The 19296-nt window shown below is 43.0% G+C and overlaps 3 protein-coding genes across 3 annotated transcripts in view; all 3 read right to left on the reverse strand.

Moving 5' to 3' along the window:
- The window catches only part of LOC136866984 (nose resistant to fluoxetine protein 6), an 88228-nt gene extending 79580 nt beyond the window's left edge, over positions 1-8648 (reverse strand). Inside the window, exon 1 of the mRNA XM_068226989.1 lies at positions 8471-8648. Coding sequence (XP_068083090.1) covers positions 8471-8472 — 2 coding nt within the window. The 5' untranslated portion in view covers positions 8473-8648. The remainder of the gene's footprint in view (positions 1-8470) is intronic.
- Positions 1-19296, reverse strand: part of LOC136866642 (nose resistant to fluoxetine protein 6) — a 695618-nt gene that overhangs the window by 139115 nt on the left and 537207 nt on the right. The gene's annotated exons all lie outside the window — the stretch shown is intronic.
- The window catches only part of LOC137498862 (nose resistant to fluoxetine protein 6-like), a 127186-nt gene continuing 124838 nt past the window's right edge, over positions 16949-19296 (reverse strand). The window contains exons 5-6 of the mRNA XM_068226530.1: positions 17219-17380; positions 16949-17103 (exon numbers count right to left, since the gene is read on the reverse strand). Of these exons, the coding sequence (XP_068082631.1) occupies positions 16949-17103; positions 17219-17380 (317 nt within the window). The remainder of the gene's footprint in view (positions 17104-17218; positions 17381-19296) is intronic.

Consider the following 19296-nt stretch of genomic DNA (forward strand, 5'->3'; position numbering starts at 1 on the left):
TACATATTATTACATTCAAATTTCCACCTCAATGGCTTAAAGAATATCGAGTAGGAAGATGTCCATAATCGATTCTCACCCATAAAACAAGACCGACTCGAATCCTCAGACCTTAATGCTACTCTCGATCGTTCCAAAATGGCGAATCGATTAGCCGGATATGTTGAAAATGTTGGTTTGTTTTGGTTTGTTGCTATCGTATATAGTCGGTGTAATTTCATGAAAGCTGAAGATAAATGTTAGTTTCTTTGTAGAATATAAGTGTGCGAGTGTATTTATGAGTCAGTAGACACTTAAGATTTGTAATTTTACGCAGTAATGTGAGAATGTGTCTGTTTTGATCGTGTTGTGAACCCGGTTTAAGGTTAAACTATGGCAATGCCTCTCATACAACTACTCTTAAGTTTTCTACTGAATAAAACATTAAGAGAGAAATTGATTAGGAATATACACCGTGATTATTTTGAAGTTGATGACAAAACTGTAGTATAAATACATCATTTTGAGAATAAGTCTGAGGTTAGGGAAGACTTTTCTCTAATTCCAAACTGTAAACCTACTCGTGTTCAGTATGATATTCCGTCAGTGTCTATGGCTTTAAAATGTCGTGTGATTTAGATGCAAGTGTATTTTACAATAATCGGTATTTGCTTGCGGAAATGTTTGGCTGGATCTTGGAGTATAACAAAACTTATTAGTGTGACAGATGGAGCAATCTGTGTACTGTTACACGGAAGAATTAGTGACTTGGAGGGATTATCTGGGTTTGTAACTCAGGGTTTTACACTACCAACACCTTCCGATTCATGCTGTGGTTATCTGTTATCAAGCAGACTACACCGAACTGAAGCTCGACCATGCGGTTAAATATCATTGTTTAGATTCAGTAGGCCTAGAGGTTTTGTAGACATTTTCTTTAATGGGTAAAAACCTGTTATATCTTTAGTGTCTTAACTTTTCATTACCAATGTTACCATCATTGTGTGAAGTGTTGCTATGCCATATGTCAAAATTATGTTAGCATTATCATTGCCATTCATTCGGTTAACATAATCATTTTGGGTGTACTTGAGCTGAGTGGCTCAGACGGTAATGCGCTGCCCTTCTAACCCCAAGTTGCCAAGTTCGATCCTGGCTCAGTCCCGTGGTATTTGAAGGGGCTCAAATATATCAGCCTCATGTCGGTACATTTACTGGCACGTAAATGAACTACTGCAGGACTAAATTCCGGCACTTCGGCAACTCCGAAAACCGTAAAAAAAGTAGTTAGTGAACGTAGGGCCAGTAACATTATTATTTCGGGCGTACTTCCCTTCTAATAGGTGCTGAATATAAGAAATTGCCCCCTGTGGGTGGGGGCTGTAGAATAACACCCACGGTATCCCCTGCCTGTCGTAAGAGGCGACTAAACGCGGCTCCAGGGGCTCTGAACATTGGAGCGTGGGTTGGCGACCACGGGGCCCTTAGCTGAGTCCTGGCATTGTTTCCACTTACTTGTGCCAGACTCCTCACTTTTATCTATCCTATCCGACCTCCCTTGGTCAACTCTTGTTCTTTTCCGACCCCGACGCTATTAGGTTTGCGAGGGCTAGGGAGTCTTTCATTTTCACGCCCTTCGTGGCCCTTGTCTTCCTTTGGCCGATACCTTCATTTTTCGAAGTGTCGGACCCCTTCCATTTTTCTCTCTGATTAGTGTTATATAGAGGATGGTTGCCTAGTTGTACTTCCTCTTAAAACAATAATCACCACCTATAAGAAATTGTCCACGACTTCAAAACTGTTGGGTCATCAGCCCAGAGGCTGGTTGGAACCTCAAATAGCACCAAAAAAGGCTATGCAGTTATTCGGAAACTGCAACAACCAATTGCAGAGCCCAAATGAGGCGTACAAGGCAAGATGAGGAGTGGGGTAGTTTGCCACTCACTGGACCAGAAAGTGCTACTGCAGCATGACTGATCCTATGAGCAACACCTTTCATAACACTCAGACACTAGTTGTGCCCCAAATGTCATTACTCAGCACCAATCACTACCCCAGCAGCTTCCATATTTTCACCGCTATGGATGAGACTGGTACTTTGGTGGAAGCTGCACTTTGCTCTGGCCTGTGCCAAGAGACGGATCCAAAAATACTGCATCCATCAAGAAATGGCAATATGTGGACTTCAAAACTAAGGCAACAAATTATGTCTTATAATTCTCATGGGAGTGAAAAAATTGAGGAATCTCGCACCTTAATTTATTTTTTAAATTTCAAAGTGATGTTATAGATATCATTTCAACAGTTTTATCATGTATTTTCATCTATCCAGTGTCCGACTCGTTGGCTGAATGTTCAGCGTACTGGCCTTCGGTTAAGAGGGTTCCGGGTTCGATTCCCGGCCGGGTCGGGGATTTTAACCTTCATTGGTTAATTCCAATGACCCGGGGGCTGGGTGTTTGTGCTGTCCCCAACATCCCTGCAACTCACACACCACACATAACACTATACTCCACAACAATAACACGCAGTTACCTACACATCGCAGATGCCGCCCACCCTCATTGGAGGGTCTGCCTTACAAGGGCTGCACTCGGCTTTAAATAGCCACACGAAATTATTATTATCTATCCAGTGAAGTCTAAGAGAAAACGTTATTTGACTAAATGAAATTTCTAAGTAATCAGCTTGTTGATCTCTTTCCTAGTATACCGAGCTCGATAGGTGCAGTCGCTTAAGTGCGGCCAGTATCCAGTAATCGGGAGATAGTGGATTCGAGCCCCACTGTCGGCAGCCCTGAAAAATGGTTTTCCGTGGTTTCCCATTTTCACACGAGGCAAATGCCGGGGCTGTAGCTTAATTAAGGCCACGGCCGCTTCCTTGCACTTCCTAGGCATTTCCTATCCCAACGTCGCCGTAAGACCTATCTGTATCGGTGCGACGTAAAGCAAATAGTAGACTATAGCTTTTCTAGTATAATATATATGATTCTAGTCGATTATATGTGGTGCGTCCTGGTTAGCGAAACGTTTTCATACGTGAAAAAGTTATTTTCTCCATGATGTTTCATTTATCATGTTAAAGTACCACCGCTGTACGTTATATTTTCGCGTTAGCCAATCCCAGCAATCCGGCTACTTCGGCCGCCATATTTTCTTTATATTACGGTCTGAGGATTGGAGTCGGTCTTGCATAAAAGACTAAAATATGTAGTTTCCCTCTCCTAAAAAATTACTTTTTCAGGTCCTATCCAGAGTTAATAAGTTATCAATTATTTAATGATAGATACAGCACTTATTTGTTCATTCTGCTTCAGACAGATACGAACATAATTACGTGAATCTGGATTGTTGTAAAAACGGTAGAGGCAGACCAAGGCATGGATATGACCGATTAGAGAAGGCGTAGAATACAGTAGTTAGTAGCGGCGATTATGGGGGCCGATGGGGGGCAGTGCGCCCCCCCCCCACCCCACTGTGTGGAGAAAACATTACATTTTTATTCCAATTTAGCCAGCTGAAACTAGGAATTATTTTTAAAAAAGGCGATTTGTACAAGCCCGTTTGTCTAATCATCTAATTTTCTCCTTTATTTTCTTTAATTATTAACACAATTATTAGCGGAAATACGCACAAAATATCGTTCGCCCCGGATAACCAATTTGAATAGCGTCACAGTAAGTCGTGGAGACTTTGCATGTGCTGTGAAATGAAATGAAATGTTGTATGGCTTTTAGTGCCGGGAGTGTCCGAGGAATTGTTCGGCTCGCCAGGTGCAGGTCTTCCGATTTGACTCCCGTAGGCGACTTGCACTTCGTGATGAGGATGAAATGATGATTAAAATTCCCGACCCTACCGGGAATCGAACCCGGGATTCCTGTGATCAAAGGCCAGCACGCTAACCATTTAGCCATCGAGCCGGACTGCATCTGCTGTGAGGAAGGGTAACAGCGGTATACGTACATACGTTTTTTTTTTTTCTTGCCAACGTTATGGGCGCTGAGGCATGATTCACCCGCTTGCCGCGCGCATTCGTCAGCCTGGCAGTCTCTTTAGTGTCCGTTAGTTTATTAGTGTGTAGTCAAATAATAAACGATTGTAAATGTATGATCACGCTGTACTCCTATTTAATCGTAACGAATGTGTAATATTGTTCCTTTGCTGAAAGTTTTATTGTATAGTATTGAATAAAAATCTCACAAAACTATTATTACCGCACTTAAGTTGCTAAACTATAAACCTTTACCTCTCCGTTGAAATTCATTCGGAGAGCTTTATTTCAGTTCTGATATACAGTATGTACACCCCCATACGCTGTGTCCTACACACCCGGATACTGTTGCCGTCTGTACATTTTTCCCCAGCACGTTTAATTCCCAATCTCCGATACTGGTGATTTTTTTTAATGCTATTTGTTCGGGGCGTCGAGCCATGTGGATCTTTTGCCCCTACTGGCACCATATAGTATGACCCTGCGTGTATTTGGAATGGGGGTAGTGTGGAATGTTGTGTGTGAGGAAAGGAAGATTAAGGACGTCACGAAAACCCAGTGCCCAGGTCAGGGATATTAATCATTACAAATAAAAAACCCTGACCCGGCCGGGAATCGAGCCCTGGGCCGCCAGGTGACACTAGGACGCGTTGCCCCCTACACCGCAGGGCCAGCCAATACTGGTCGTAGTTACGTAGAAATGAAAAGGTCAGCACAGAATAGTGCGGCATGACAGCTGCAAGAAGGCAGAATATGGATTGGTAACGCAAACAACATTAATTTGCCTAAATGAAAAAAAAATACAACTTAAAATTATATTAAATCTAATAGACGTCCTTGTAAAAATGAAGTCAGGTTTAGAACATCAGCACACGTATCGTATAAGACAATAAGGATCCTGACATTTTACAAAAACTTCAGTAGAAATAATGTTATCATTTGTAAAATATTAATAAATTAAGATATTCATGTGCACTCATACTTTACGAAAGGAAAACTCAACTGATGCATAAGGGAGTATCACACAACTGGAAACAACGTTACAAATGTTCACTTATCTATGAACATAATTTAACAAGATGTTTACTAAAAATTGTGAATTAATATTATTGTTATTATTATATTCGTATTATAAATGGTTATGATAGTCAGCGTATCCATGTAGATAATAAACTAGTATTGTGATGTTAAATTAATTTGTCAGTGACATTATCAACAAGTAGGGTGATCGGATGCTTACAGACAAAAGGAGGACAGAACTATCTGAAACGGAGGGCAATGCCGGAGAAAAAGTAGAAAAATTATTCACTGAGAGTCTGAATTTAGACTGACGTATTTAAATTTACACATACACATCGTACAAAATTTATCCATTTCCATTTTATGCACTAAATTCTTACATAATTTACACAACGAAGCTAATATGCACGCCTTGATGGTACTTTTCTGAAAATCAAATTATTTTAGCTAGTCTAACATATACTACGCTGTTACACGCGGCTTTGCTCGCGGTGATTTCGAAATTTAATAAAAGTAATCATTCCTCGCTACTCCACTCATTTTCTGAAAATTACTAAGGCATAAAAACTCACCGAAATATGGAGGTTCCCTTACCCCAGTACATCTTTGCAAACCTCGCATGGTATTCCCTTTTGCGGCTAAGATGACCAGGCTATTGGCAGAGCTAACTCTGGAACATGCGACATAGAACTGTCCATGTGAGAAACAGCCCAATCTCAAGTCGAATTAAAAATACATTTTTCTTTTTTAGGAAGTTCCAAATACCAATTTCCACGTGTGTAACATCTGCAGTTTGAGATATAATTATCGATATGATAATAAGAATTCAACCTCTTTTCCCATATAAGTGGATTTTCCGTAGACAAAAAATGAGTGATTCCTTTTAAAAGGAAATTAAAAAGACCAATTACTACGTCTGTAATATCAGGTTTTGAGATATAAGTATCCCTATAGAAGTAATGCACAACCCTTTTCAACTTATTCACCCCTCCCTGCTTAGGCTGATTTTCCGAAAACAAAAATATGCGTGTTTCTTTCTTAAAAAAGAGGATATCCCAATACCAGTATTCACGTCTGTAACATCTTCAGTTTTTGAAATATAAGTATCCTCATAAGAACAATTCATCCCCATTTTTCACTCCTTTACACGCTCCCCTTCTCCCGCTTAAGTAGATCTTCCGAAAAAAAAAAACTACGTGTATTTTTATTTTTAAGGAAGACTCCACATAACAGTTTTCACGTCTGCAACATCTTTAGTTTTTGAGATATATGTATCCTCATACAAAGAATTCAACTAATTTTTCAATTCTTTCTCCTCACGCCAAAAAGGTTATTTTCCGAAAATTAAAGAATACGTGATTCTTTATTTTTAAATAAGATTCCAAATACAAACATTAATATCTGTAAAATCTTCAGTTTTTGAGATATCAGTATCCTAATATAAAGAATTCAAACCCTTTTTGAGTCTTTTTCAGCCCCATCCACTTAAGTCTTTTTCCGGAAACAGAAATATGTTCTTTTTAAACAGATTTAAAATACTAATTTTCACGTCTGTAACATGTTGCGTTTTAGAGGTCTTCCGTAGATATACTCATTTAAAAATTCACCCCCTAAAATGCATTTTCAAAAACTAAAAAAACACGAGTTTATTTTTAAAAGAGACTCCAAACACGAATTTTGATGTCTGTAACAACTTCAGACTTGGAGATATGTATCCTCATAAAAAGGTGTTCACAATGAAAGACTAGAGATAGGGAGGTCGTATTCATAGGACATGCGCATTAGTAAGTTCTGAAGATATGATTAGTATTTGAACCATGTCGGCCTACAGGTTCCGGGTCCACATCGATATCTCGGCGCACCACCACCGACTGGTAAATTGTGCCTTCATCTCTCGTTGTCGCTATAAACCGAAGGTAATGGATCAGTGTAACTTGAGCACACATGCACGATGCAAGATGCCGTACCCTCAAATGAGTGAGTTTGAAAGAGGGCGCATTATTCGCATGAGAGAACATGCTGCATCTATCCGGGAAATTGATGCTCGTGTGTGATGACGGGGGTAGGCAGTGCAGCGGGTGTATACAGAATGGTTCACAGAAGGGCGTAGAACACTACGGGATGGGTCTGGTCGCACCAACCAGACCACCACCCGAGAAGATCCACACCTCATCCGAATGGCGTTGCACGAGGGATCTGCGTCCTCCTCGGTTCTGGCGCAACAGAGGTACAGTGTAACACATCGTACACTATCAGACGTGACAGTCCGTCGCCGTTTATTACGGTCTGGGTTACTGGCGCGTCGTCCACTTCTTCACCTACCTTTGACTAATATGCTAAAATATGCTATACTGCAATGGTGTATGGAAAGACGTCACTAGGGTCAGAAATGGGAGCAGATAGTGTTTCCGGGCGACTCTATGTTCTGTTTGTTTGAAAATGATGACCACATTTTTTCCCGCCGCAGACAGGGGGAGAGGCATCGCATTGACTGCATTCGTACAAGACATACAGCGCCAACTCAAGGCCTTGTGGTGTGGGGTGCTATTGGGTACAACCACCAATCACAGTTGGTGCGTGTGCGGGGCATTGTGACAGTTTGACCTACCTGAATGGCATCCTGCGACCCGTAGCCATACCCTTTCTGCACGACACCCCAGACGCCATACTTCGGCAGGACAATGCAAACACGTGCCTTCTTTTCGTCACAGGATGTCAGACTGTTGCCCTGGTCCGTCCAATCACCGGACTTGTAGCCAGTCGAAAATGTGTGGAATATGGTGAAATGACGGGTGCGGCGCTGTGACCCAATGCCAACCACAAAGGATGAACTGAGGAACCAGGTGAATGCAGCAAGGGTGGCTGTACCAAAGAACGCCATTCGCGCTTATACGCGTCGATGCCATCACGCATGGAACAAGTTATCAGTGCCCATGGAGGACCCAGTGCCTACTAGGCAACAGGACACATGTTGAACTTAGGTCACAGAAATTCTAATCGTTTCTGCAGAACATACTAGTGAACATGTCCTGTGAATATCAACTTCCCATCTCTAGTCTATCAAAGTGTTCTGTTTTTATGAACATGAGTGTATATCACCAAAATTTTATTTCTTCATGTCCAGTAGTCTTTGGCTCGGCTATGATGAATCAGTCAGTCAGTCAGTCAGTCAGTCAGTCGTCAGTCAGGACATGTTATTTTATATATAGAGGTTTTATTTATTTTTGTATTCAGGGAAGCTTTCTCTGTGGAAATAAGTATGTAACCAAGATGTGAAATTTGATGAAGTATCAAGTCGAGAGCCTTTCATTGTGTGGCAATTCCTGTTTCGATCATTGCAAAAATTGATGATGATAACATGATTTTTAAAAATACAAATTTCAAGGAGAGTTTCAGGAGTGTTCATTCCTCGTAACTACTCCCCATTAACAAAACCAGACACGATTCCTCGGATTTACAGTAGATACAGGTTTTTACTCACATTTATCAACACTCCTTTGTTGACCAACGGATCCGTGACAAGGAACAATATCATGTGCGTGATGATAACCCAGAGAGTACTAATTGCCCGTATGCCGTCAATACAGCCCACATTGCCTGGCGTCATACTGGCGTTGAAGAGCTTTCTCCAGTTTGCGGGCACCGAAAATGCCAACAAGATTTTCTCAAGGTCACCTGTGAACACAGAAGACATTTAGACTCTAATATTCCATGTGTGAGACAAATATCACGAAGAGTTGGTTGATGCCAAGTGTTAGGTGTGTGGCCAGACATCAAGTACGTCAAGGTCTACGAAAGAGAGTAATGAAAATTTCATACACGACATAATTTCGGCAAGTGTAAGTACCAGGTACCCGCAATTAAACTGACGATGTTCAACGCGGCTCAGCACGGGCTGTACTGATCGTAGGAGTGTGAAATTTCATAGATATTCCAACATAACAGTGCGCTCGCGAATTATGGCACAAAAATATTAGTCTTTGCCTTGCCCCCAGGTGATACATGGCGCTGTAAGAAGCTATAGGGCCGCAGAAGCGAGGCAGGAATGATCCAAACACATTATAACTGTGGTTCTGGCACGTTTGTTAGAATTTTTGGTTACAAAAGTGTTCAGTACGGCTTTTCATCTCAGCAACGTGCTGCATCCATAACACGGCCTGGTCGACAGTTGCCCGCAAAAAATTGGGTGAAATAAGAGTGATATGCCGTCGTATGCCAGCCTGTAGATCAGGCGGCGAACGGATATGTCCCTGATAGACACGGTTCTTGAATTATCCTCACTACTAGAAGTCACATGGATTCAATTCGCACCGAGCTCGATAGCTGCAGTCGCTTAAGCGCAGCCAGTGTCCAGTATTCGGAAGATAGTAGGTTCGAACCCCACCGTCGGCAGACCTGAATATATATCTCCGTGGTTTCCCATTTAAATTAATTAAGGCCACGGTCGCTTCCTTCACACTACTAGTCCTGTTATGTACCATCCTCGCCGTAAGACCTATCTGGGCCGGTGCGACGTAAAGCAACTCGCAAGAAAAAGAAAAATAAATCGGGTGATTTGAAGACCGAGCCTAGAGACGATGCGGTCGCTGGTGAAGGATTTTCGCAGCGTAAAGGAATAAAAATGCGTCACTATGGAACTTATTTCAATGTTACGGGATACTGCATGTTCTGACTGCTTACAGTGCCATATTTCCGCCTTCTGGCAAGACTTGGAACTAATAATTTTTGTGACATGCCTTCTGAGCTCATTACTTAGTTAGCATATCTTCGAAACTTCAGACTCCTACGATCATTACAGCCTGTGCGGTTCTGCACTGAACACCGTCAATTTAATTTAATTGTGGTTTCCCGGTATAATAATAATATTTGAATTATTTTTGTTATTATTGAGGCTGACGACTGCGTTTCTGGATCATCCCCTGCCATACGATATTTCCATGTTTGTTGTTGTCTTCCGCGAGGTGGACAACTGTGTGGAGAAGAGAAGAATATTAATCTGATTTGACAACCACAGTAGCCATTTTACTTCTGACCGTCCGTCATTAACATTGCCAATGACAATATTCGCTTCTAATCTGTCATCTCAGGGCCGATGACCAAGATGACCTAGGTGTTAGACACCTTCAAACAACAAGCATCATCATCATCATTCTTGCATCTCTTAGTGTGAATGCATCTTTAAAATTGGTCCGAGGTACTAGATGAATGTTCATAAAATTTGACTTTGATAATAAACGCATAACCAGCATCAAGAAAACCTTCATACATGCCATTAGAATAAAACATCTGACTTTCTATGGACACCTACACAGAATGGGTCCTAATAGATTATCTCATAAGATCTTCAAGGTTGCTAACAAAGGCAAAGCTACTGGATTCCCCTGGACCAAGCAATTGGACAAAAATATTGCAGAGCTTAATATTAATCAAGCCGCCATAACTGACAGAAATGCACACAATTTAATGGTCATAAGTAAATATTTCCTAACATCCTTTACATCAGCTAGCCACAAAGGAGCTGGGAATCGGTCACAGGAGTGCAGGAAAGAATTCAGCGAGAAAATGAAGGAGTACTGGGCCAACAGGCGAGCTCAAGAGGCCGCTAAGAACACAATCGAGTACGCCAAAAAGGGCATACGACGACAGAAACACAGATAGAACACAAGTACCGTGGTCCGAAAATGGCGTAAACGCAAATAAAACGAACGCATATATATAATTACGACGTGAGTTGATGTCAGTAGTACCAATGGGTTCGAGCGGAAGCCGATTAAATACAATTCGCTATGCAGGGAGCACCCTGATACTGACTAACAATTTACGATACCTTCATTTTGTTTAACAGTATTGACGAAATAATCTAGGAGTGTGACCTTAAAATAACCATTTAGGTACAAAATGATTGGTAAGAAAATGTAAAGTAGACAGAAAAACGTACATAGACTTTACCGACATAGAGAAGCGTTTGATGTGGTTGATTAGAAGTTAATATTTAGGGAAATGCTCAAAGTAGGTGGGACAGGTGTATAATATTGACTATAGCTTATAGCGTCCAAAATTCTAAATATGCGACTGTGGTTGTGCTTGTGACGTCACCCATATGGCTTGCCCGCTACCTCATCAACTGCACCACTCATGGATAACTCTGATGCAAGGCCTGCTCCTCTACATTCGCTTGTAGCGTCACGGCGGCCAAGTGGAAATTATGAGAAGATTAATCTGCAGTAATTTACAACGCGAGGTTTCTGGATCTATCCAGCTCAAGGACCATTCTAGAATGTTTGGTCTCCTTATATAAAGGCAGCAGACGAACGCGAGCCAGTTCAGATGGAGCTCAGTCTGAGAGCGATATGGTTCTGCCCTGTCAGTGACTTGTGAGCGAACTGGCGGCGGATACGATTAGCTGATAATAGTTGAGCAGCGAAGGTGAACGCAGCAGAGTAGCGATGTGGCACATCGCTAGAAGACTACGGTGTGAGTATGAACCAAGCTTGTGAGAATATTTGCGCGCGCGTGTGCAGCCGCAAACATTGTACTGTGAGTTGATAGTGAACTGCCCTGGGGTCCAAGTGCTTCTGCGATTAATCTGTGTGACGTAACGTTTGCACCATAGGGCAGAGTACTGTATTTCAAAAGCGGCCTCACACCACACAGTTTTACATTCACACACAAGTTCCCACGTCACACAGCCGAGCAGTCTCTCCTTCGCCATCAGTCCACGCTGTAGCACGCTAGTCCGACTGTCACGGCAGTTCACGCACTTCACAGCAGTCACTCACTGACTGAGCTCACGACCGAAGTACACCAACTCCAACTTAGGTAAGTCTCTCCTGTATGTATTGCGCCAGTCATTCCAGAACAGTCCGGATGCTGGATACATCCAGGAACCTCGCGAGATGGAAAACTCCAGGTTAACAGCCCCGTAATTTCCACAGTCCTATGCCGCGCCACCACGGGTGGAATCAAGAGGGGGCCCGTCTAGCACCTAAGCCTTGTTCGTGTTTGGTGTTGTCAGAGAGAGAGCGAGTGTGGCGATACGGTGACGTCACCATCCCAAAGCAAGTTGGCATGGTGGACGCTATAACCATTATATTGCCCCCTTCCTAAGACTGCTCATCCCGAACTGATCCAGGCGATCCAGGTGAACAATCACCATCTAACCTCGGGGAGGTCGAAAGATGTGGCAGACGACGTCGTTGATGCTGGTGATGATTATATATTGCAGTTTCGGTGACTTCACTTTTGTCCGCACAGGACGGTACAGCCACACTCGGTGTAATTCCTGGAAACCCGCAGTGTTCGCCTGCATGTCGTAGCGGGCTGTCATCCGGTCGCTGCCTACCCTCAGATGATGTCGGGCATAATTGTGTATGTCACTGAGCCGATCCACCAACTCCCACATATAGACCGTCACTCGCTGCTGCTGGTCCGGTGCCGACCCGAACATTAGATCACATAGCAGGTGCAGCTCCCTTCCGAAGGCCATGATGGTAGGTGTCATGTACGTCGCCTCGTGGGTGGACGCTCGATAGGCAATCAAGAGGATTGGGACACTCTCGTCCCAGTCCCTCTGGTGAGCCGAAATCACCTTTCTGAGTTGCTCCTCAACGGTTTTCAGGAAACGCCCCCCCCCCATACCATCTGACGGAGAGTGGAGAGGTGTCGTACGGGTTATCCGCATTCCTAAGAGCTGCAGAACCACTTTCATCAGCCTCGATTCAAAGTTTCTGCCTTGGTCGCTGTGCAGTTCTCTCAGGACACGGAATCGCAGATGATGTTCTTGACTAAGACGTCAGCCAGTATCGATACCCCTGGTTCGGGATGGAGTAGACCTCCAGCCATTTTGTGAAGTAGTCTATGGCCAGCAATAGGTAACGGTTAACGGCATCGGATTCGGGGAATTGTCCACCGACATCAATGGCGATCCTTTCGAAAGGAGCTCCAACGTTGTACTGCATCACCTATCCTCTAATTCTGGTACGTGGTCCCTAGATCGCCGCGCAGGTGGCACAGAGCTGGCACATCCTCTCAACGTCGTTCTTCAGGTGCACCCAGTAGTAAAGCTGTCGGGCGCGATTTAGCTTCTTATTCACTCCCAAGTGGGCGGCAGTAGTGTCCGCAAGCAACTCGGGCAGCACTACTTTTCTCATGCTCCCGGGAATTATCTGCCGGGCAAACTGTTTCTTTCTGTCGGTCGATTCCCAAACGCGTGTAAGCACCCCCTCACTAACCATGAGAAACGGCTGATGATGACCTGGACTAGGGTCGAAACCGGTACCACTTCTAATTATTAAATAAGAATGTAATCACTGCATTTCTTATTCTTTGGTATTGAATAGGTTGAACCTTTTTATTTATTATTTCAATTTTAACAGAAATCAACACTGTTAATACTCTGGGTGACAATATCGAGGATGCTAACTAACATACGGATAGTATCTGAATGTAGAAAATACGAAGTGGTATTGTAAAATGGTAAGCGATTATCTGAAATTGAAACGTTTCGTGAGTATCCAAGACATTGGATTTGAATCTCATTACGTGTGTCTGGTCCTTTCCTACGCTTACCCAAGATGGACATCACCAACGAACTAACTGAAGGTCTTTGAAATGTTGGTGCATCGCAGGATATATATAGATCACTTGGGTGGACCACATCACTAACTACGATGTACTCCGTTGTGTCGGAAAATCGTGGGGAATATTAATCGTCACGTATTAGTTAACTAAAGTTAGAATTATACCAGGGAGGTTTGGATTCGGAAATTATTGGCAGGAGGATTTCGAGATGATCGAGATATTGGTGACAAACAAATTTCGCTTACTCGCCCAGGTACTGAACATCTAACAGGCAAGATTATAAACTGTATACATCGCTACTTTAAACATAATAATGGAAATATCGGTCCAAATATGCAAGCGTGGAGAGTATTTTACGGCACTCTGGTCAGCTGAACGGACGAGCTGCTGAGTTGCCAAATTGCTGCACATGCAGTACAATCCACCGCAGCCATGCGGCGAATACTGTGGTCTCCCTTCTCTGTAGCGGTCCGTGTGTGCCGGACCTTCTTGAGACAGTGCCTTCCTGTGACCATTGTTGCCAACACCAATCCACTGCCAAATCGTTCCCTAATTTTCCGAAAAGAACATCAACCTACTCGTAGCCCTATTACACGTCTTTGTTTAAACTCTGTAACTGATACTGCCTCCTTTGTCTCCTTAAAAACATGTTTGACACACACATAATCCTCACATCGTCAACACTGGACTATGAGTAATGCTCACGAAAGGTACAGTGCGTATTTAACGCAAACTTGCTTTGTAAGGTCATAGTGGCCCTACAAGCCCTACTCTTCATCAACACGCACACAAATTTCAATAGGCGTCATTTTTCATATGTGCAAACACACATTCCATGTTTCGGCTCTCTAGCAAATCTCCTTCTTGGTGATTTTATTTCATTTTCTGCCAGTGTAGTTGTGAGTTAAGAAGCTGCTGTTGAAATTCCAAAATGTTTTATCTCTGCCGACATAGTCAGTCTCCGAGTTATTGGAATGCCCAGTGATACTGAAGACAATATGAGGGAGAAAATTGATATCGGTCAGAAATTCTCATTTCAGATCAACGAGTCCACCCGTATTAGTGGCCACGCAGAACTTCTTGCTTATATTCGGTAAATCGATGAAGATGTAATTGCAATTAATCTGCTGTTTGGTGAAAAAATTTCTCAGCAACCAACCGGTCAAGATATATTTCATGTGACTGATAAATGTGTGCTCCAAAATGAATTATAATTGAAGGGTTGTGTTAGTGTCTCTATATACGAAACAACTTTTGTAACAGGCCGAGTGAATGGATTTGTAGCTCAAGTACGTGAAATTGATTCTAAAATACGATGCGATCTTTCTCTTGCTCACCGCGAAGCTACTGTAACTAAATAGCTGTCACTTTCTCTAAAGGTATGCTGGGCGAAGTTGTGATAGTCATGAACCTCGTTAAATCGTTACCCTATATTTGCGATGATTTTCCTTTTTTTTTTTTTTTTTTTTTGTCAGGAAATTGGATCAGAACATCGCACGTATGGTAAGTAGCGGTCTTGAGAGAGTATTAGACTAAGCGCTGATTGGCTTTTGGGCGGTCGCGTGACTGATGAAGACTTATGGCGGTAAATTTGTAAGGGGTCGTGGGTATGACGTCAGTGAGTGCGGCTATACAGTGAGTGGGCGTGGCTTGTTCGTGATTGGCTGGCGGAGACGGTGGCGGGTGTAAGGTTTGTGTTAGGGCGTTGGTTGTGATAAAGTGGGAGGGAGCGCTGCTTAGGAAGATGGTAGTGGTATAGTGGATGTTTCTGTGTTGTGATCGGCTTGTTGTTCGCCATTTTGTTGTTTGAGTGAGGTATAGGTTAAGGTTGTTGGTGGGGTTAAAGTGGAAGTGGGGCATTATTTAAGGCGTTGGTGGGTGCAAAATGGGTGCGGCTTATCAGTGATTGATCGGCGGACGGCGTAGTGGGCGTAAAGGAGTGCGTAGCTGTGTTTTGATTGCATTTTTGTCCGCCAATTTGTTTGTTAGAGTGCCATGGCTGTTGCCTTGTAGTCCACCATATTTGGTTGGTGGCGAGAGCTTGTTGTCTGCGTTTATTGGTGGGAAATATGTGCGAAAGGAAAGCCCCAGCTTTACACATGCTATCGGCTCCGTACACACGGGTGATCTTTGCGCTTATTATTTTCTTGGGCGGAGTGATGTCAGAGCCACCTGCTTCGGAGCCATGAGGTGAACCATTTTGTTTTGTTTCAATCTTGACGTCAATTGATGGCGGGCAGTTGGCTATTTTGGCTGTCGTTTCGAACACCTGGGTGTTGTGTGTGTTTATCGACAAAGGGGAACGACGTGCTCGATGAGCATGTAGTCCGCCATTTTAGAGTACAGTACAGTACGTACTTCGGAAGCATGGGAGACATGTTTACGTCAGTGTATAGGGAGGGACTTAGCGGCCATTTTACCTGTCGTCTGGTTCATGTGGGTGCTGCATGTTTATCGACCACGTGCTTAAATTGCGGATGGGAGGCTGATGGAATGGATTGGAAGAGAAGGAACATAACTGTTATTTTTCTTTGTTGTTCCGTTCCCGTGGGTGCTGCGTGTTTATCCATCACGTGCCTATGTTGCGGATGGGATACAAAAGTGAATGGGTTGGGAGAGGAGGGATTTAGTAACCATGTTCGGGTGCTGTGCACGTGGACGCAGCGTGTGTGTTTTGACAAAACAGAACCATGTGCTTACGTTGTTGTGCTTCCGCCAGCGACTAAGACCTTCAATAAAAAGGAAGTCCTCATTGGAAAATCATTTCTGAATGTTAGGTCGTACAACACTTGTTCGACACCGGTTGAACGCCTTAAGGCAGCGTCCCCCTTGCACTTTCCCCACCAACTGCCTACTAAACTACTTAATCTCTCCACCCCCACCGCCAGCAATCAAGAACAAGCCACGTTCCATGACGTCAGAGTCACGCCCTATGACGTCAGAGGCCCTTGTCAAATTTCCCGCCCTATGACATCTTCGGTCCCGGGACCACCCAACAACCAATCAGGGCTTGTTCTACTCCTCTCTCAGGACCACTACTACAGTAGATCATCATCATCATCATCATCATCATCATCATCATCAGTCGTGTAACTCACTGCTGAGCGTCGTGACCCCATTTGACTTCACACAATATTCTTGATTAAGCGGCGCCAACTTTGACGATGTTCAGCTTCTCTTAAAGTCTGCTGAAGAGTCAGACCGGTTGTATGCAGAACTTGATCAATCCACCTACTCGATGTCCTTCCTCGTGGTTTTCTGCCGATAACTTTGCCTTCCATGGTACACTTCTCCAGATTTTCACTATCCCTTCCTGCAATATGTCCGAAGAATTGGACGATTCTCCTTATGACGCGAGAGGAGTGACGTTCGGAGATATTCAGTTCTTCTTTCCGTCCAAGGTACACGGAGCATCCTTCTCGAACACCACATCTGAAAGGTCCTTATGTCTTGCCTTGAGGGTCCTGGTCTCGGAACCATAAAGGAAGACAGAGAACACAGGAGAATCAAATGTACTGTTGTCATTGCTCTGCTCTGCCATATTTTTGTGAGTTTGCTCATGACAACGCGCCCTAAGGTGATACGTCTCCTAATCTCTTCGTCAGAATTTCCAGTATCACAGATGGTCGACCCAAGGTATGTAACTGACCTGTCAGCTGGATCTGTGCCACTCTGTCAATTATCATTAGTTTGGACTTTCTCAGGTTGATCTCTAGACCATATTCGAAACTTGCATCTTTTAGTAATTCTGCAAGTTCATCTTCACTGCTGGCAAGGAGAGTTGTGTCATAAGCAAAGCGCAGGTTACTGACTTTCCGTCACCAATTGTTATGCCTACAGTCCAGTCATTGAGGGCTTTCTTCATCACATATACAGCATAGATGTTATATAGAATAGGTGATAATATGCAGCCCTGTCGGACACCCTGCGAAATACTGAACATTTCTGATATGTCCATAAGACTTTTCAGTAATGATATTAGATGTTGTGGAATGCCAAATTCATCAAAAAACCTGCCATCGTTTATTCCAGACAACACAATCAAAAGCTTTCTTATAGTCAAGGGAGCATATTAGCGCAGGAACAAAGAACTCACGAGACTTTTAAATTATTTGCCTCATATTAAAAATCTGTTCCCCTGTTCCTTTTTCTGCAACAAATCCTGCTTGCTCAATGGATATGTGAGGCATTATGTAGGACCTGAGGCGCTGGTTTATGATGTACAATAAAATCTTACTTGTATCAGATATCCGAGTAATTGTACGATAATTGGAACACTTCCTGACTGACCCCTTCTTGTGCATGGGGATTAAGACAAAGCTTGTCCAATCTTTTGGCCATTCTCTCGTCGTCCATATCCTATTACACAATGAGTGCATCACGTGCAAGCCTTCTTCACCCATTTCTTTAAGCATCTCTCCAGAAATGCCATCCAGTCCAGGGGATTTGTTTGTTTTCAAATGGTTAATGGCGTTCTTGATTTCGCTTTGTAGAATGGAACGTTCCAATGCAGAAGGCCCTCCTGCTTTCTGGACTGCTACATCATCATTTCTTCCAGAGTACAGCTTTTCACAGTATTGTTTCCACCTCTCCAGCGCTTCTTTTCTATCTCCAGTTAGGCGTCCATTCTCGTCTTCTATACACCATGTGTGTGATTCAAATTGACGAGTGATGCTATTGATTTTGTTGAAGAGATACTTTGTTTGATTTTGGTTCTGGTTTTGTTCTATTTCCTCGCAAACGCTGTGGATGAACTGTGGTTTATCATTCCTACAATTACGCTGTATCTCTTTACACAGGATCCTGTACCTATTTTTATCCCGAATGGATTGGATACCATGTTTCTTCAGACTACTTCTTTCTTCAATCAGTTGCAAAGTCTTTTTGATATCCAGGGATGTTTTGCACTCGGTGTCCTCCTAGCTGGCTCTGGAAGAGATGAGGAGACAATCGCTTTTATTCTCTCCCACATCTGACAAGATTATTCTTCTTCCTTTAGTATCAAATCTGGGAGCTTTGGCCGTACAAGTTGTCCGAAGCGTGCAAAAGATTCCTGGTTAGTGAGTCTAAACTGTCTTGCTCCTATCTTCTTGGTGACTTTTAGTTTTAGCCGTATTTTCATGGACAACAGATTATGGTCACTGCCACATTCCGCTCCAGGAAAGGTCTTGCAATCTAGAACTGATTTCTTCCAATGTTGTCTCACCAATATGAAATCAGTCTGATTCCTGACTCTATCACCAGGCGATATCCAAGCGTACAGACGTCTTGGGTGATGCTGGAAAAGGGTGTTGCAAACTACCATATCATTGCCAACACAGAACTCCAGTAGATGTTTTCCTCGTTCATTCCTTTCGCCTAGGCCATAACGACCAATTACAGATCTAATGTCAGTGTCTCCAGTAGTGTCCCCAATCTTACCATTGAAGTCACCTTAGATTATTACTATTTCCCTATTTGCAAACAGATTGTTGTTGTTTTCTAGTAGTTCATAGAACTCTTCTGTTTCAACATCTGATGCTATAGCTGTTGGAGTATAGACATGGATAATATTAATCCTGCAAGGGGAAGCATTCAGTTTGAAGGTAATGATTCTATCACTGATGGATTCATAGCCTAGGACAGTATAGTTCAGTTTTCAGGAACAACAACATAGGTATGGGTAAGATTCAAAGTTATGTTAATAAGCTGAATTTGTGGATACAGATAATTTAAAATGGTTCGTTT

The sequence above is a fragment of the Anabrus simplex genome, chromosome 3, assembly GCF_040414725.1.
Source record: "Anabrus simplex isolate iqAnaSimp1 chromosome 3, ASM4041472v1, whole genome shotgun sequence".
Classification (NCBI taxonomy): Eukaryota; Metazoa; Arthropoda; class Insecta; order Orthoptera; family Tettigoniidae; genus Anabrus; species Anabrus simplex.